Source organism: Hipposideros armiger, unplaced genomic scaffold, assembly GCF_001890085.2.
Source record: "Hipposideros armiger isolate ML-2016 unplaced genomic scaffold, ASM189008v1 scaffold_687, whole genome shotgun sequence".
NCBI classification, from domain to species: domain Eukaryota; kingdom Metazoa; phylum Chordata; class Mammalia; order Chiroptera; family Hipposideridae; genus Hipposideros; species Hipposideros armiger.
The window spans coordinates 815930-833289 of NW_017732037.1; the positions used below are offsets into that span (position 1 = coordinate 815930).

The window sequence follows — 17360 nt, forward strand, 5'->3', positions numbered from 1 at the left end:
TCACCCCCACCCTAACCCTGTCTTACTATTCAGGGCTCCCAAAATCCCACCTTACTTTGGTTGAGACTAGGGTAAATCACCTACAACACAAATTTCTTAAAGCCCAGGATGGGGACGCTGACATTATAGTCTTCTAGTTCAACAGTAATTCTTCTTTGACCCAGAAACTTCAGCAGCCCTCCAAGTGCTCGAACCTGGGAGGGGATCAGAAGTGGAGCTGGGGTAAATCCCAATATCCTGGATGTTGGACAACACCAGGTAAAACTATTATTTTCCAGGGCTGCGCCAATACCTCCCAGGACTCAACCCAAAGAGCAGGGTGCTTGTGCCTTTCTCCACCTGCAGCATTCCAGCCCTTAGCTCCCATCTCACCGTGAGGAGGCAGTCAAAAGGAATGATGGAGGAGAGGAAGAGAATTTTCTCAGTGGTGGTCATGGAGTCTGGGATGAAAGAGTAGTTTCCAGAAAGGAGGCGCTGCTTGCTTATCTCCAGACCTATTTTGGGGGAGGCATGAAAGGGAAAGGTCTTGTAGCTCAATTTGTCACCCCACTTTAAGAATGAGACAATAGAAGCAAGAGAGAGAATCTGACTTGCCAAGCTCACACAGGCAGTTGGTGGAAAGCTAAAAAAAGAACCAAAATTTCAGACTCTTAATCTAATTTTCTCTTTATTTTACATATGGTATAAATTGTGTGGCTGAAATCACAACCTGAGAAAGATAAATGGCTCAGAAGAGTAAGACATCTGTCTGGAATTGGGGATTTGGGGTCCAAAAGATCATCATTTAACACCAATGTCCTAACATCTAATTAGGATAGAACATTCCCTGTCCTTTTTGCAAACCCAGGGAGGTTATGAAAGTGCTTTATGGATCATTAAGGTCACTGAGGCAGTGCGTCCCCCCACCACAAATGGCTTTGGCTTAAAGGGGGAAATTCCAACAATCAAAGCAGTCCAAAAAGTGTCACCACTCTCTCTTTTCAGGGGAGGCCTTCATCCCTAGACATGCCTAAGTGGTTGTTACATAATAAGCTGCAGGTTATTAAAGGGTAGGGAGCAGGAGAGATCCTAAGGAGGCTGGTCACGGGGTCTAGAGAACACAAAACTTTAGGGTAAGATAAAGCTGAGGGAAGAACTCTGATGATGAGGGTGGAATTAGGAGAAAGGGTTGGGAAGCTGGGATTGGGGGATTGGGCAAAGCAAAAAGATACCAAAATCCACATTTGGCAAAAATATGATTTCAGGTCTCTTAGGCTCTCTGTGCTCTTGGGAGGCTGTCAGGGAGGCAAAGAAAGGGCCATTAGTCTGTACATTTCAGTCTTCCTGACTCTGTCACATCTTCCCTCTCACCCAATTCTGGCTTCCTGGCTCTACCTCCCTCCAAGACCCTTTAGTCTCCTGTAATAATCCATACTTTAGTCTTTCCTAATTTTCCCTCTCAGCCTTACCCAGTCCTTACTTACCAAGCTTCCCCAGAAACTGAGTCATATTCTCATCCTGTTTGGCACTTGTAACAATAGACCGGGGACTGATTTCATCCAGAACTTGGAAGGAGAATGGAGAATGGAGGCCAAATGAGTTCAAGAATCTTTATCCTTTGACGAAGAGGAAACCCATAGCCCTCCTCTTGCTATCTCCCTCCCCACCTGAAAACCTTATTTCCTCCCTCTAAGAGTAGGGAGTGCCCCACAAATTGGGAGCATAGGTAGGAGTCAGATATGAGCATTAGGAAGGGGAAAAGGAGTAAGACTGGCAGGGTGGTGGGAGGGAAGAGGGGTGCCCTGGAGACTGTCACTATAAACCCCTAGAAGACAGATATAACTGATTTGCCCAGGATTATATCTCCAGCACCTGATACATTGTACACACCCTAATAAATATTTGTTGAATAATAAAAATAAGTCCCTAAAAACAACAGATGGTCCTCTGGAAGTCAACTAATAGAACTATCAGTCCCAGGGTAGAGGAATTGCTGGATCTGTCCCCACCTCTCTGAAGAAGCCTGAGGCTCTCGTTGTCTGGGGCATCTGGCATGAAGTGGATGGTGGAGTCACTAGTGTCATAGTAGGCAATGCCCAAGCAGCCTGAATGCCACAGCACACACAGATGGATCTGTCCGCGAGGAAGGAAGGAAACCAGTATTTGAACCACTCCTCAGTGCAGGGTTGTGCCGTGCCTTATTTAATCATCATTTTCTCAAATCTCTGAGACAGGCACCATCACCCCCTTCAGTACATCTGAAACTGACGCTCAACAGAGGTGAGTGGCCAGCCCAGCATCTCCCGGCCCCTTTTTATTCTAACACCCGGACGCCCCAGTCAACTCCCCACTCTCCAGATTCATTCGAGGTCCAGCTTCCAGGACCCGGCCGCCCCAAAGACCTCCGCGGGCTCCTCCGCGTCGTCCTCCTCCTCCTCCTCCACCTCCCCGGGGTCCGGCACTGGGGCCGCCCAGGGTCCCGGTCCCTGCGGCGTCCTGGCTGCGGTCGCTCCCAAGGAGGTCATGGCCTGGGAGGGTCTGCGGATTAGGAAAATGAAAGCGGTTCAGGGGCGAGCGTCCATTGCGAGGTAGCTGGGGAGGGTGGCGCGCCCAAGTGCAAGTGCACTGGGAAGTCTGGGAGAGGGCGGAGGTGAGAGAGAGGTCACACTTTGTTTTCAACATTTGTGGGGTATTTCGAGAGGTGACTTCTCAGGTATTTCACTGACGCACACTGTGGAAAGCTCCCCCCCTACCCCATTTCTGTCACGCCGAGGTTGTGTTAGGATGGAGACGGTTTGAGGGGCTTGTGGAGCGAGTTGTGCGCGTCTCCTCTCCCCGCCCCTGCCAACCACGCCCCAATGACCTCAGCCCCAAGGTCTCGACTTCCCCACCACAGCTGCAGATAACTTGCGGCGTTTTCCCGCCTTTTCAGTCAACGCGACCACGACGTGCGCGATACCGCGTCAATGACTAAGCCACGAGTCTGCGTGAGGGGCGCGCCAGCGAGAGGACGAGGTGCGCGCGCACACGCCCGTCCTCTTAGCCGCTATTGGTCGGACAGACCCGGATCCTGCCTAGAGAGCCTACAGGGCGAGAGGGAGGAGGCGCCGCAGTTGCTGAGAAGGCCGACGCTGAATGGCCTATTCGCATGTGGGCGGTGCCAGAACATTCAAACTTCCCGCCCTCTGCCATTGCTTAGCACCTAGGTCTCTGGCCCTCAGGGTTTCTGGGCTTTGATTGACACGGGGTGGAGCCTGTGAGAAGGCCGGAAGCAGAGCTTGAGTCGAGCCTCGGAAACTAGTTTGGGGGCGTTGAGGGGGAAATTGGAGGGAGCGCAGGAATCTGGGTAGGAGGCCGATCTTAAAGGGCCAGAGGCGCGTTGTGTTTTTGTTCTGGAGAGTGGAGATAAGCAACATTAATTCAACCTGTGCCAACAATTCTAAGTTAAAATGTGTACCCTCTGAGTTAATATTTATAAAAGAGCTTAGAACGGTGCTTGGCAAACATAGTAAGAGCAACATGAGTGCTTTAAATAAATAAACAGAAATAAGAAGTGAGACTCTTACCACAACCCTCCTCTGCCAGTTTCCTGGGTACAGTGTATAATCACCCCCACAAGGGCACTACAGGGCCTAATTTATAATTTCGGCCTCCCAAGAGGAGGTGAAAACGTTGGAATTACACCAAAGTAGGAAGTAAACCTGATAAGAACACCTACACTCCTATTGGGACATACCCATAACCCTGGGTGTTCACACGCACCCTAAGGACAGAAGGGCGTCAATTATTAAGCAACTATTTAGTGCCTACTCTGGACCAGGTGGTGGACTCAAAGTAGTGAACATAATTAAGTCTGGGCTCTGCTCCATGAAGCTAACATTGTGTGTGTGTGTGTGTGTGTGTGTGTGTGTGTGACCAGCAAGGAGATTATGAGACAGAAATAAGCCAACGTATACTTTAAAAAAACAGATCCCTTAAAACACATCTTCCTCCCAGTTTTGTTCTGGGTACCGTGAGTTGGGGAGATCCCACACAAGACTTGAGAAAAGATGGTGAGGTAACCTAACTCCGCTAAACAGTGATTGGAAAAACCCCTCTAGAGAGCAAGGTGGGGGAGTGAAGGGCAAGGTTAATGGTTACTCTTGGCAAATTGTTGAGCAATGGAGCTATGGAAACCTGGAAGAGGCTGGTGATAGCTCTAAGGAGTGTCTGGGAGGGACACACCTTCCAATCTGGGGTGGGAAGAGATTAGGGACTGGTTTACCAAGCCCAGGAAGGGGAGGGAGTGGAAAGAGAAGCCTGTCCAGAAAAGGAAAGGGGAGATACTGAGATAGGAGAAAAGCAAGGGCAAGGAGATGAAGTGTGAGGGAGGCTTCTCTGATCAGGATTTGGGGGTGCAGCCCCTGGCTTCAAAGCCCTGGGGCACTGCTGGATGGTACCAGGAAAGGGCAGCATGACCTGTCATCTGGGAAATTAAGACAAAATAAAATACCTTGTGGGTAGCCATGCCAGCCAGCCAAAGTCAATATTGATGATTAAGGCAGCTCTAGCTATAAAGCTGTAGGAGAGAAAAGAGAGAGGCAGGGGAGAAGCTGCCAAACCTGTCTGAGCTCAGGGTTGGCCCCATTTGCCTGAGGCTTCTCTCCCAGAGGGGACATCTTTGTGAGGCAGATTCTCTGGTGGACGCTGACCAGGTGGAGCAGACGAGGATCCTGGGAAATAGGGTTGCTTTGACAACCCCCCTACATGGAAGGGGTCCTATGTGCAGATTTTGAGGGTCACCCACCCACACATACTCATGAAATCATCCTTATAGGATGTTACAATTGACAGGAGCAAATACCAAATATACCCATCCCCTCTCTGGGGAGGAAAGATAGGCCTTCCTCCAAGGAGGTGAAAACCCATAGAAGAGGAAGTATGAGAGGAAACCACTAACTGCTGGTTTCCAACAGCAAGTCTTGTCACTCCACCCCACTCCTCCCCCAAGTGCCTCCCTTTTTTTTAAGTTTCAAGCTCTGTTTTGCTCCTATGTCCTTGCACTCCACCAAGTTTTTCTGGAACTGTAGGTCTCTTGTTAGACAGGGGGTGATGAGGAAGAAAGAAAAGAAATGGTTGGACAGGACGTTCAAGATGCGGAGGCTGGACTACGTCCAGTTTGGAGGACATATTCTTGGGCTATTTTTTAGCAGGTCATAGTTTGATAGAACTCCAAAATCAAGGTTACCAGGGAAGGAAAGAGCCTGGGTCCTCCCTACTTATTTGTGTCCCCAAGGACTCCACTCACTCTATTCTCTCTGATCTTTCCTTTTTACCTGTGATAGGACCAGCAACCACCAGCCCCTTGAATTCCTGGGGCCAAAATAACCCTATCCTTCCATCCCATCTCCAAGGCAACCTTCAGTAAGAAAAGGGCAAAGGGGCACAGGAAGGGGTGGGGAGAGGAGGGCTGAAGTGGAAGCATTAAAGCTGACCAGGCTAGAGGGGGAGGTACCTCCCCCAGTGACGAGGCCCCTAGGCTCAACTTCCTGTTTCATTGGCACAGGCCTGGTTGTCTCCCTACCTATCCCCTGCCCTTCCTTTCTCCACTCCTTTCTTCCAGTCCCAGCTTCCACTTCCAAGTTCCTCTTCTGCACCCACAGTCTTAGCAACCCAGAATTTGGACTGAAATCTGGAAGGGACGCGGGAAAAGGAATAATTGACCACTTTCCCATCCTAAAATTCCCTCTGGGCCCTCATGGGCGTGCCCAGCCTGTTGGTATCAAGTTTCTTGTGTGAGGGTAGCACGGGAAAATCCTCTGATAAATGAAGCAGGGAAACTGAGGCAGAAATAAAGTCCTGTGTTCAAGGGACTGGCAGAGAAACAAGGAAGTCCCTCGGATTCCCTCAACACCTTTTCCTTATCCTCTGGGAGACGAGGGTCTCCCCCTCCAGGCCCACTCCCTGATCGTCGCGTCCCGCCCCCCTCCTGTCCCCTCCCCAGGTTCAGGGCGGGGCCGGTCCGTGAGTCAGCGGCTCCCAGCTCCAGCCCGGGAGGTGAACGAGCTGAAGGAGCTGGGTGTAGTGTACGCTGAGTTGGTGGGGAGGCCGTGTCTGTAGCAGGCGGATCTGATAGGGCTTGTGTTGCTCTGAGGTGACAGTCCTAGCTGTGGGGGAGAGAATCTCTGTCAGTGAGACCCGCCTTCCCTGGTCCGGGCCCCTCCCAGTTCCCCCCAGCGACGGCCGCTTCCTGGTCTCCGTCGCAACCATGGCTGAAGAACAACCGCAGGTCGAATTGTTCGTGAAGGTAAGAACACCTTCTTCCTTCTAGGCCACCCTCCGAATTCCTGAAAGGCAGCTCTCACCTTTCCCGGGCTCCAGCCTTAACACCCCAATCCCTTCCCTCCTTTACCCCCACCCCCAGCCCCACGTGCAGTCTTTGGGTTGGGGGTGGGAGCTGGCTGGTTCCGGAGGGGAAGACAATTGACGCATTCGGATAATGAGACTTGTAGGCTCAACCCTGAAAAGTTTGTAAAAGTCCCAAGTTTTCATCTGCCTAAAGGACTGCAAGATAGAGAAAAGGGAGGGTTCCGGGGAGTGGGGATGATTGACGGGGTAGGGGTGGAGGGGTGTACAAGCTGATGGAAGGACAGGGAGAAAAGGGGACAGTGGGAATCCAACAGTTGGGGAGGGACTGAGGGAAACATCAGGACACGTCGGACCTGTGAGAAGACCAGAAGGGTGAGTGAGGGGTGTGGGGGGGAGATTTGGAGAAGTGTGTGTTTGTGTGTGGGTGTGTGGGGGCAACAGGGAGGTTTCAAGGGAGAAGGTTGTGGTAGGGAGGCCTGAGAGTGGGAGCTCAACTGGGAAGAATTGATGGGGTGGAAGGAGACAGGAAAGTGGGAATGAAAGCAGAGCTGGAGAGGTGATGGGTGGAGAAGTGTGTGCGGAGACTCGGGTTAGTGAGAGAAAGGAGATGGCCAGGAGATGAGAGTTCAGCTGTGGCTAGATGAGGAGAGAGATCAGAAGGAGGGGAGCTGGGTTAGGGCATTTAGGGTTTGGGGGTTGTAGAAGCAGAAAAGAAAGAGTTGTCCCAACTCTCCTCTCTGTGGGTGTGGATGAGGAGAGGTGGTCGCATGGCATGTGGGTATCAAAACCACAGGCGGCGGCGGCGGCGGCGGCCTCCACTGTTTCTTCCCTGCTCCCTTCCGCACAAGGGCTGCAGCTCTCCCCTGTCTGGATCTCATCTCTGAGCCCCTCCCTCCCTTTGGCGGCCTACCCTCTGTGTCTTCTTGTTTCCACATTCTCTCCCACACTCACTTTCCTGCTTCCTTTTTCTCCACTTCCCCCCATTTTGTTCATTTGTCTTTGTGTGTTCCTGCCTGTTTCTCCCTTTCCTTTATGCTCAGCTTCTCAGGCAGCCATTCCCTCCCTCTCCCTGCGCCCAGTGAAGTGCCTGGCCCCACCCACTTAGGTGTGGTCCCCACCTCAGTCACACCAGCCTCAAGGGCTATTTTTACTCCTGGCTGAGTCTGGGCTGCAGCCACTCCGGCCAGGAGTCCTGGGCCCTGTGTGAGGAGGAGGATTATCTGGAGCGGAAGGACCTGTGCTGGGAGACCCCTGCAGGCAGTGTGTTGGGGGGAGGGGGGGAGGGGGGAGAGGGAGGTGGCCTTTAAAGCCCAGTCCTTAGCCTCACAGGCCCTGCCCCCCCACTCCTTGCCAGGAAGGAAGCTGCTGAGGCTGAAGGCACCATGAAATGAATCACCCTCAGCCTAGGGGGGTGGTGTCCCTTGGGAGATGAGGTCACCACTTGCCAATTAGAGGGCAGCCCCCCTCTGCAAGGCCCTCTATATCTCTAGGGCAGGGCACTGAACCCCTTGACTCCCCGCAGCTGCCCAGAGACAGCTTGACTGTAGGTATAGAGAGCCAGAACTCTGGCTTCCAAACCCTACCCCACATCTCCTCATGCTCTACTCCATTCAGGAATCCAGGCCTGTAGCCTACAACTCTGGCCTCTCCAAAGTCCCTCCCTAGGAGCTACTTTATGGGTTGATGTGAGAATTAAATGAGTTTTTGTAGGTAAAGTGCTTAGAATAGCACATAGAAAGCTACACCATTGTTAGTCTTTCCTCCTTGGGGTCCAGATCCTTTAACTTGTCCACAATCCATATGCCCTCTGCTCACCTCCTGACTGTCCTCAACTCTCTGGGGAACCAGAAGCCAACCTTTGCAGAAAATGTTCCCACTGACCTGCCCTGGGTTTGACCCAGCTCCAGGGTGGAGAGCCCAGTAGTTGGAGGGAGCTTATAGTGGAGACCGAGTATGTGTCCTGACTGGGCAGAAAACAGCTAGGTCTGGGAGTGGAAAATGCTGAAAATGGCTTGGGGATGGGTAGGGTGCACCAGGCCTAACCTTAGGGGTGGGGGTTCCTTTTCAGGCTGGCAGTGATGGGGCCAAGATTGGGAACTGCCCCTTCTCCCAGAGACTGTTCATGGTCCTCTGGCTCAAGGGAGTCACCTTCAACGTCACCACCGTTGACACTAAGAGGTGGGCCCACTTCGGTTCTTATAAATAACCCTTGTGCACATGCACATGCTCAGCCACCCAAGCCCTTCCATCCTGAACCTTTTTCCCTCTCACCCAGAGCCCCTTTCTCTTCCAACATCCCTCCATCTCCCCTTTCTGGTTCTCCCTGACCCCCCTCCCTTTCCTGTCCTGATGCCTGGCCTGTCCTCCAGGCGAACTGAGACGGTACAGAAGCTGTGCCCAGGAGGGCAACTTCCATTCCTGCTGTATGGCACTGAAGTACACACAGACACCAACAAGATTGAGGAATTTCTGGAGGCAGTGCTGTGCCCTCCCAGGTATTGGGGCACTCAGAAAGGGGTGTTAAGGGAGCTGGGAGGCTCTGAGAAAGAGAAGTTGGAAAAATGAAAAACAGGTGGTGATGGGGCTGGGACGGGAGTGGAGTCTCCTCCCAGAAAGATATCTTATCCTGTTTCTCCCATTGGCTTTCAGGTACCCCAAGCTGGCAGCTCTGAACCCTGAGTCCAACACAGCTGGGCTGGACATATTTGCCAAATTTTCTGCCTACATCAAAAATTCAAACCCAGCACTCAATGATAGTGAGTCTTATGGGTCAGAGGCCTGGGTCCTAGGAGGAACGGAGAAGACGCAGGGATTGGAGGCATTAGGGGCACCAGATAATTCAGATATCAGGGAGATGGAACAGATGTTGGCAAACCTTCACCACTACACCCACTGCCTTATTTTTGCTTAACCCCATATTTCCTTGCATTCTCATTGGCCATGACTTTTAAACATCTCTCATTTTTCCCCCTGGCTTCTCCTGCTCCACTGGGACAGCTGCTGGGTTGGCTGCTGGCCTGTTTTCTGGCAGAACAGTGTTGTGCTTAAGAACTCTAGATCCAGACTACCTGAGTACAAATCCTACTAGGTGTGACTTTGGGATTTCATTTAATCTCTCTGTAAATTCATTTCCAGAGCTATAAAATGAGGATAATAATACCTATTTCGCTGGTTGAGATGAGAGTTAAATGAGTTTTTGTATGTAAAGTTCTTAGAATAACACAAAAAGCTAACTACGTTAGTGTTTACTATTATTATTTTGGACTGGCCTCACCATTTGTATTCACCCCCCTCACCCCGACCCTGGCCCATGGATGTTCTTGGACGTTTTTTTTTTTATGTTCTTGCCAATTCGCCTGTCTTGCAGATCTGGAGAAGGGGCTCCTGAAAGCCCTGAAAGTTTTAGACAATTACTTGACATCCCCCCTCCCAGAAGAAGTAGATGAGACCAGTGCTGAGGATGAGGGCATCTCTCAGAGGAAGTTTCTGGATGGCAATGAGCTCACACTGGCTGACTGCAACCTGTTGCCAAAGCTCCACATAGTACAGGTGGGTGGTCATGGTGGGACGAGAGGATGGCCGCTGGGATGGCTTCCCATGACAATCACTCTGAAGGTTGTTTCTTTTTTTTTTTTTAAAGATTTTTTTATTGGGGAATTGGGGGGATGGGAACAGTGCTGGGGAATTGGGGAAAGGGGAACAGACAAGTTGCTGTCGTTTTGTTCTTCAATCTAGTTGTGGAGGATGTTGCTTCACTGGCCCAAGTTGGCACCATCATTGCGCTCTTCCCGGGTGAGGCAGATCAGTCGCCGGCTTCTGGACGGCCGCTCACTGCGGCTGCTGGCCGCTCACGCTGGCTGCTGGCTACACACGGTAGCCCATGGCAATCCACTGCCACAGGGACTGCAGCCCACGCCGTCGCCGGCGACTCACGGCAGCCCAGCTCCAGGTTGAGCTGTTGTTCAGCATCTTAGCTGTGGAGGGCAGTGTCACTGGCCCTCATATGTGGGATCCGAACCGGGGCCCTCTGGCATCCCAAGCGAGTTCTTAACCATCGCGCCACTCGGCCGGCCCTGAAGGTTGTTACTTTCTTAGGGTGGTTTCTATACATTGCTACCAATAGCAGATACCATCCCATTTTTTCTCAGCAGTCATTGCTGGCAAGACCACTACTTGAAAAAATTATATTCCCTGCTAGAAGTCATGGGTGCAGGCAGACTGGTTGAGAATAACACGTTGCAGTATTACTTTCAAGAATGCTCTGCCTGTCTCTATCACTGCCAAATCCCCAGATCAGACCAGCAGGCTGGTTCTAAAATCAAAGTTTTAACACTCTTTATAGCTTCAGCCTCCACTTCCTCTTGTGGAAGATGATAACTGTTGGTTCCTATGTTTTTGTCATAGCCTTAAAGCTATGACAATAATGTCAGTCTGCCATAAAACTGGATTGAACTAGGCACTGAAAGACAAAGTTATATGATGATTAGCCCTTGCCCCAAAGGATTTGAAACCTAAAATGAAAAATAGAGACAAAAGTTGCTTTGGAAATTTGAGAGAAAAAAATTCATGGTTTGTGAATTATATCTCAATAAAATCAAGAGGAGGAAGGTAGCACCATGGAATGGGGTGGTCTGAAAAGGGGCTGCTTATCACTAAGTATAGTGGAAGGGTGAAGACAGTTTAGCATATTGGGGAGTTAAGAAAGCCAGTTGGAGAAGGTGATTCATATGGGAGGTAAGAATCAAAAGGAAGAGGAGCCAGATAGTAGAGACAATCCAATGTCCAATGCCTGGACTGGACAAGGTGACTGGTTTTGGTCAGGTGGAACTTAGGATAAGAGAAAGACCACAGTCTTGCTGAGGCTAATCTGTTGGTCCCTCTCCTCTCCCCACCCCCAGGTGGTATGTAAGAAGTACCGGGGCTTCTCCATCCCCGAGGTGTTCCGGGGAGTGCATCGGTATTTGCGCAATGCCTATGCTCGGGAAGAGTTCTCCTCCACCTGTCCAGATGAGGAGGAGATCGAGCTGGCCTATGAGCAAGTGGCCAAGGCCCTCAAATAAGCCCCTCCTGGGGCTCCCTTGCCCCCCTCCATTTTTCTCGACATAGTCGTTTCCACTTGGCTACCCAATGGACACACTCCAAAATGGCCAGTGGGGAGTGAATTTTGGAGCACTTGTGCAGGACTGGCTGGGGGAATGAAGGGAAGGAATGGAGGTTCTGGGTGAGATTTTTATTGTGGGTGGGGTGGGGTAGGTAGGACAATGTATTTCAGTAATAAAATACAGAATGAAAAAAAAAATCTAGTGTTGTTTTTACACAAAGGGTTCTGGAAATGTGAGTAACACGGAATGAAGAGTGAGTCAAGTGACCTTGAGCTCAGGGCTGAAGCCAGGAATTTAGAAGATGGGTGCTTGCTGTGATTTTGTCTTTTTTCCTGTTTTAATCTGCCAGTCCATCATCGAGCTGTCTCGCACTCGCTCCCTGTCGCGTTCGTAGCCCAGCCTTCAATGGGAGCCAGATCGGGGTGGGCTGGAGCAGTACTCGAAGGGCGGGGCAGAGTTCAGAAAGGAGGGGCACAGTCCCTGTGGAGTGGGCGCGGCATAGCAGGGCGGAATGGGCATGGCCTCGAGGAGCCCCGCCCAGTCCCGCTTAGACAATGCCCTGGAGCCGCCAGACCGTCGCGCCCCCGCCCCACCTTAGTATTTGAGCTCGCCTACGCAGGGACCCCTCAAAGCCCAAGCTCCAGTCCCCAAGGCTTGAAGACTAGGACTCTTCTCCACCAACTCTGTCCTGCGGGGGGAGGGCAGTCAAGATCACAGAGCTGCAGGAGTGGGGGTGGCAGCTGGAGGTGAGTCTGGGGTGGGGAGGTGTCCCCTGTGCAGTGTTGGGGCCTTGCCTGCATCGGAGAGAGTGCTGGGGGCCGACATTTGGGTGGGGAGCTGAGTGGGGTGGACTTTGGGGAAGAGGCCGGGAGAGGAAGGGACCGAGTCCTGGAACCCAGAGTGGCTCCCGCTCCCCGGAACCACGCCCCCGTTTCCCCGCCCCTCGGATTTCGCTTTAGACCTCTCCCAGTCCTCCGGGACTCGGTCTGGTTTATACTGGGTCCCGCGCTAGGGGCAGAGTGACCGGGCGGGGTGGAGAGGATGTTTAACTCCTTAGGGTCTAATTCCTCCCTCCTTGCCCCTCGCTCCCTTTCTCATTTGGACGTCCAAGAATTCCATCCCCCAGGCTCTCCCCCCACAGTTGTCTCCCGTCCCGTAACTCCTGTGGGTTCCCCTCCGCACTTCGGGTCCCTACGGCAGCGAGCAGCTGAGGGTTAAGGGGGCGGGGCCGCTGCATTTTTGGGGAGTGAGCGCATCCTAGCGGCTGCCAAGAGGGGCGCCCGGCAGGAACCTTACGAAGCCCCCGAGTAGGGGCAACAGGTGTTTTGGAGATTAGGGGATCCTGGTGTTGCTTCTCGGACTCGACCTAAAGCAGAAGACCCGCGAGGGTGCGGGCGGAATGGGGTAGGCAGGAGAGGAAGGTCTGGAGGGGGTGGGGAAGAGTGGGAGGGGCGCCCGGAGAGGGCAGGAGGAAGACCCTGGCGTTCTTAACCACCACCTACGCCCTTCAATGCTTGTCTCTTTCTCTGTCTCCCCCATTCTGTCTCTTCTCACAGGTGAAATAAAAAGAAGAAACTAAGAAATCAGCGCGGCTGGAGGGGGAGTCTGTGTGGATGGGATGGGGACGCCGGGGGAAGGGCTGGGCCGCTGCTCCCATGCCCTGATCCGGGGGGTCCCGGAGAGCCTGGCGTCGGGGGAGGGTGCGGGGGCTGGCATCCCGGCTCTGGACCTGGCCAAAGCTCAGAGGGAGCATGGGGTGCTAGGGGGTAAACTGAGGCAGCGGTTGGGGCTGCAGCTGCTAGAATTGCCTCCTGAAGAGTCGCTACCCCTGGGACCGCTGCTCGGTGACACGGCCGTGATCCAAGGGGACACGGCCCTAATCACGCGGCCTTGGAGCCCTGCCCGCAGACCGGAGGTGAGCACCAAGGTGGGGTGGGGGTGGGGGTAGGGGAAGGGAGGAACTGGACATCCGAGACTTTAGGGAAGAATTGGGGGGTGGAAATGCCTCAGCCCTGCGCCCTCTTTTTTTGCCCTAAGGTGGATGGAGTCCGCAAAGCCCTCCAGGACCTGGGGCTCCGAATAGTGGAGATGGGGGATGAGAATGCGACGCTGGATGGCACCGATGTTCTCTTTACCGGTAAGGCTGGGGTGCCAGCACCCCTGGGGGTTGGCACAAGGAAGCAGAGTTTGAAAGATTGGGCCATCTCAGGTCTTGTTTCCAACTCATTTCCTCCCACCCTCAAACCTCTGCGGCCTCAGGCCGGGAGTTTTTCGTGGGCCTATCCAAGTGGACCAATCACCGAGGAGCAGAGATCGTGGCAGACACGTTCCGGGTGAGGAGCAGGACCAGCCTAGGGTGGGGAGCAGCGGGGAGTGGATGGGGGGTGGGGTCTGAAGGGCCTGAGGAGGGGGGCACTGAGGAGGGAGAGGCTGAGGGCATCCTGTGTTTGAGGGTTACCCCTCATCCCTCCCATGTCCTTGTGTACTTTCCCTTGTTCTCCCTAGGACTTCGCTGTCTCCACAGTGCCTGTCTCGAGCCCCTCCCACCTGCGCGGCCTCTGTGGCATGGGGGGACCCCGCACTGTGGTGGCCGGTAGCAGCGACGCTGCCCAAAAGGCTGTCAGGGTGAGGAGGGGCGGGGCAGATTGGGGCACAGCCTACGAAAGTGGGCGTGGCTCCTGGCCAAGGCGATGAGGAGACTTAGCTCCAGCCCCTACCCTCACAGAGAGGTCCGTCTACTGTGAAAACACGCGAGAAAACAAGAAGTTAGTATAGTGGAACAGGGAACTGGGAGACCCGGGAATAAGGTCAATTAACATCGTCTTTCAAAAATCCCCGAAGGTGGCATCTAAGCTCTGACTTAAAGGATGGATGGGACTGACAGGTGGGGGCTGGAGAAGGGGAGAAGACAGTTACAGGTGGAAAGAACTGCATGTGAGTCTGAGATGGAAATTAGCAAAGGTAACTAAAGTGCTTGGAACAGCTCCTGACACATAGTAAGCCCTTTGTGCTTGCTGTCATTATTATTCCACTAAAGTAATTGTCCCCCACCCTTAGTTGTGGTAGGGCAGCCAGGCTCAGTTGTGGAAAGGCTCTTGAGACTTGAATGCTTCCTCTTTCCTCTACCCCAGGCAATGGCGGTGTTGACAGACCACCCCTATGCCTCCCTGACCCTCCCAGATGATGCGGCTGCTGACTGTCTCTTTCTGCGTCCTGGGTTGCCTGGTGTGCCCCCTTTCCTCCTGCACCGTGGAGGTGGGGACCTGCCCAACAGCCAGGAGGTGAGGTTAGACAGGAGCTCCACCACCACCACCAACCAAAGAAAGGAGTCTCAGGCCTTCCTAGTGGGAGGAAGGAGGGGTACCTTTTCTAGAAGCCCGGGTGGGACCACTCTGAGCTGGCTGCAAAGGGGGGTGGGCCTGGCTGTGGCCTCAGGGTCTCACTCCTATTTCCCCAATCCATGTCCTCCCTACAGGCACTGCAGAAGCTCTCCGAAGTCACCCTGGTACCTGTGTCCTGCTCAGAACTGGAGAAGGCAGGCGCTGGGCTCAGCTCCCTCTGCCTGGTCCTCAGCACACGCCCCCACAGCTGAGGGCCTGGCCTTGGGGTCCTGGCTGGCCAGGGGTAGGGCCACATGGGGAGTAGAAGAGGAATGAAGGTTAGACAGAGGATGGTGAATAGTTAGTAGTGGGGAGAGGGACTCAAGATAGGGGGAGGGCATAGTGTGGGACAAAAGATAGAGGCCACAGAGTGAGTTCTCTCCCCCAGAACTAATAAAATAGAACTGACCTTTTAGACTGGGCTGTGGCTGGTGTCTTGGTAGAGGGACAGGGGCAGGGTTGAAACCTGAGGTTGGGGATAGTGCTGGGAAGGAGGCCTCTTTCATTTGTCAAACCCTCATTAGGTACTTACTGGCTTATTGCCCAGCCCTGTCATAGGTGCTTGGGTGTAAGATGGATGGGATAGAATTTCTATTGTGGGGAGCATGTACAGGGTAGAGAAGAGAGAGTGTGGGTAGATCACTTGTTGAATTTATCTAAATGTCAGATGATTCAGAGATTGGTAGATTACCAGCCCATCCCTAGTTGATAGAGAGAAACAAATGATGCTTCTAGGGATATTAATTTTCATTCAATCATTTACTGAGGCTTAGCAGTGATATGAAAAGGGTCAGTCTCCTGACATCAGGGAGCACACAATACATGAAAATTTCTTACAAATTCAAATACAGGTTGTGATGGAACAATTCATGAGAGGCTGGTACTATGAGAGAAATAAGGGAACTTCCAGGGAATCAAAATGTATGCAGGGGGGCCAAGAGGGTCAGGAATGGCATTCCAGAAGGCTACACTTGAACTGAGTCCTGAGGATAAATAAGGATTAGCCAGGCAGGTAGTGGGGAGGAGAGAAAAAGGTAATCCATGAAGATGGAGTAGCACTGGACAATGGCATACAGCAATTGGGGCCTGGGGAGAATTTCTCTAAGGCTGGCATGTGGTGTGACAGAGTTAAGCCTCAAGAGTAGGTAGGCAGAGTGCTGTAGCACCTTGTACCCCATGCCAAAGCCCATGGGCCTAGAGCTGAAGGTTAAGGAAAACAATACTACAGTTCTGAAACACAGGCTGTCAGGAGCAGGTCAGGATTTGGGAAGGATCTCTCTGGCTTCAGGAAGGAGGGCAAGGGCAGGAGGATGAGGTGGGGCCATGGGAAATCCAAGGAGGAAATGAGAATACATTCAGGTGGCAGTGCTAGGAGTGAAGAAGGGTGTGGATTTAACAGTGATGTTAAAATAGAATGGCAGGACTTGGTTCATTGGGAGTGAGTGAGAGGGAGGAAGTCTGCATGACTCCCAGTTTCTGGCTTGGGCAACTGGGTTGATAAAGAGAGAATACAGAGGAGGAATAAGTAAGTGGCTCGGAAGATGACAATAAATTGGGTTTTGGACATGCTGTGTGCAAACGGCCTAGGGCAGGGATGTCTGCGGGACAATTTGGAAATCCCATACCTGAGATCTGAGCTGGAGAGAGTTCTGGGTGTCATTTGTTGAGGTGAGGGCCGAGGACTGGCTGTGGATGACAGCTTCCGAGAAGAGGGAGAAGGCAGATAAAGAGACAAACCTAGAATGGTAGGGAATACTATGGGGGTGGGGAGAAAGGAAGAGAAATCCAAAAGGAACACACCAACATTAAAGAAAAACAGTTTAAAGAAGGGAGTGATCAAAGGCCAAGCCAGATGAATGCTAAAAGTTGTCTACTGGGTGTGGCCATTAGGACATCAGTGGCAACCTCATGGGAGTGGAATGAAGGAAAAGAAAGTGGAAGAGAGAGGTGCAAGCCTCTGGTTCAAAAAGCTTGACTGGAGGGAAGGGGAGAGATGGGACAACTATCTAGGTGTGGTTGATGTCTCCTAGCTATCAGGGGTGGATGAGGTTTTAGATAAAAGAGGACAGCAGTGGTGAAGGAGACATGGAGTAACTGAAGTAATGAGAGGCGGGGTAACTGAAGGAGCAAGATCAGTGGCAGAGCCTGGAACCCAGGTGTCCTGACTCCCAGTCTACCTTTTCCAGGAGAGAGGCTGGGGGTGGGGGGAGCCGGGAACCCCAGCCTGTGAGGTTTGGAGTAAGGGCTTTCCTTCAAACTACAACTGCATAAATGGTGGAGGCATCAGCAGGGACCACAGGGGACAACTGGCGGTGCCTTCTGAGGGCCATACAATCCAGGTCTGCGTAGAGCAGGCTCTAAAAGGTGGGGAAGAAGGCAGGAGGATCTCAGAAGTGTGACTCCCCTGCCAGGCCTTTGTCTCTCTTGGTCCACTTTTCTCAGGAATTCTGGCCGGTCCCCTTCCCATCCCCAAGCCCTTACCGGCTCCTGGTCCAGGTCCCCTGCAATCTTAGGCTCCTCCTCTACTGGCCTCCGGGGTTCGGTTTTCACG

The 17360-nt window shown here is 52.6% G+C and overlaps 4 protein-coding genes across 8 annotated transcripts in view; 2 read left to right on the forward strand and 2 right to left on the reverse strand.

The window, feature by feature from the left end:
* MSH5 (mutS homolog 5) overlaps nt 1–2829 on the reverse strand; it is a 15912-nt gene extending 13083 nt beyond the window's left edge. Inside the window, exons 1-7 of the mRNA XM_019626666.1 lie at nt 2733–2829; nt 2382–2517; nt 1989–2112; nt 1464–1544; nt 1212–1274; nt 373–494; nt 85–194 (exon numbers count right to left, since the gene is read on the reverse strand). Coding sequence (XP_019482211.1) covers nt 85–194; nt 373–494; nt 1212–1274; nt 1464–1544; nt 1989–2112; nt 2382–2517; nt 2733–2737 — 641 coding nt within the window. The 5' untranslated portion in view covers nt 2738–2829. The remainder of the gene's footprint in view (nt 1–84; nt 195–372; nt 495–1211; nt 1275–1463; nt 1545–1988; nt 2113–2381; nt 2518–2732) is intronic.
* Nucleotides 2830–5967: 3138 nt separating this feature from the next.
* Nucleotides 5968–11643, forward strand: CLIC1 (CLIC family member 1). Of its 2 annotated transcripts, none has more exons than XM_019626667.1 (6): nt 5968–6265; nt 8396–8505; nt 8697–8822; nt 8977–9083; nt 9695–9876; nt 11226–11643. In XM_019626667.1, the coding sequence occupies exons 1-6, from the start codon at nt 6227–6229 to the stop codon at nt 11385–11387; spliced, it is 726 nt and encodes a 241-aa protein (XP_019482212.1). In that variant the 5' UTR covers nt 5968–6226; the 3' UTR covers nt 11388–11643. The 2 variants fall into 2 exon arrangements, with proteins under 2 accessions (XP_019482212.1, XP_019482213.1); XM_019626668.1 differs by lacking the exon at nt 5968–6265 and adding an exon at nt 6615–6699 and having other exon boundaries at nt 11226–11597.
* Nucleotides 11644–11914: 271 nt separating this feature from the next.
* Nucleotides 11915–15224, forward strand: DDAH2 (DDAH family member 2, ADMA-independent). 3 transcript variants are annotated; one of them, XM_019626709.1, is made up of 7 exons: nt 11915–12175; nt 12986–13344; nt 13467–13566; nt 13689–13762; nt 13935–14054; nt 14610–14710; nt 14905–15224. In XM_019626709.1, the coding sequence occupies exons 2-7, from the start codon at nt 13048–13050 to the stop codon at nt 15083–15085; spliced, it is 873 nt and encodes a 290-aa protein (XP_019482254.1). In that variant the 5' UTR covers nt 11915–12175; nt 12986–13047; the 3' UTR covers nt 15086–15224. The 3 variants fall into 3 exon arrangements, with proteins under 3 accessions (XP_019482254.1, XP_019482256.1, XP_019482255.1); XM_019626711.1 differs by having other exon boundaries at nt 11921–12175; nt 14561–14710; XM_019626710.1 differs by lacking the exon at nt 11915–12175 and adding an exon at nt 12438–12833.
* A 329-nt stretch (nt 15225–15553) lies between these two features.
* Nucleotides 15554–17360, reverse strand: part of MPIG6B (megakaryocyte and platelet inhibitory receptor G6b) — a 19423-nt gene continuing 17616 nt past the window's right edge. For both annotated transcript variants that reach the window (XM_019626713.1, XM_019626712.1), the window contains one exon: nt 15554–17166. In XM_019626713.1, the coding sequence (XP_019482258.1) occupies nt 17062–17166 (105 nt within the window). In that variant the 3' untranslated portion in view covers nt 15554–17061. The remainder of the gene's footprint in view (nt 17167–17360) is intronic.

Bases quoted from the DNA above. Each gene is read 5' to 3' on its own strand.
- CLIC1 (XM_019626667.1), top strand. From the start codon at position 6,227: ATGGCTGAAGAACAACCGCAGGTCGAATTGTTCGTGAAG. The intron at 8,506-8,696 runs GTGGGCCCACTT...CCTGTCCTCCAG, and splicing joins ACCACCGTTGACACTAAGAG to GCGAACTGAGACGGTACAGA. The intron at 8,823-8,976 runs GTATTGGGGCAC...ATTGGCTTTCAG, and splicing joins GCAGTGCTGTGCCCTCCCAG to GTACCCCAAGCTGGCAGCTC.
- DDAH2 (XM_019626709.1), top strand. From the start codon at position 13,048: ATGGGGACGCCGGGGGAAGGGCTGGGCCGCTGCTCCCATGCCCTGATC. The intron at 13,763-13,934 runs GTGAGGAGCAGG...TGTTCTCCCTAG, and splicing joins TCGTGGCAGACACGTTCCGG to GACTTCGCTGTCTCCACAGT. The intron at 14,055-14,609 runs GTGAGGAGGGGC...TGACCCTCCCAG, and splicing joins CTGCCCAAAAGGCTGTCAGG to ATGATGCGGCTGCTGACTGT.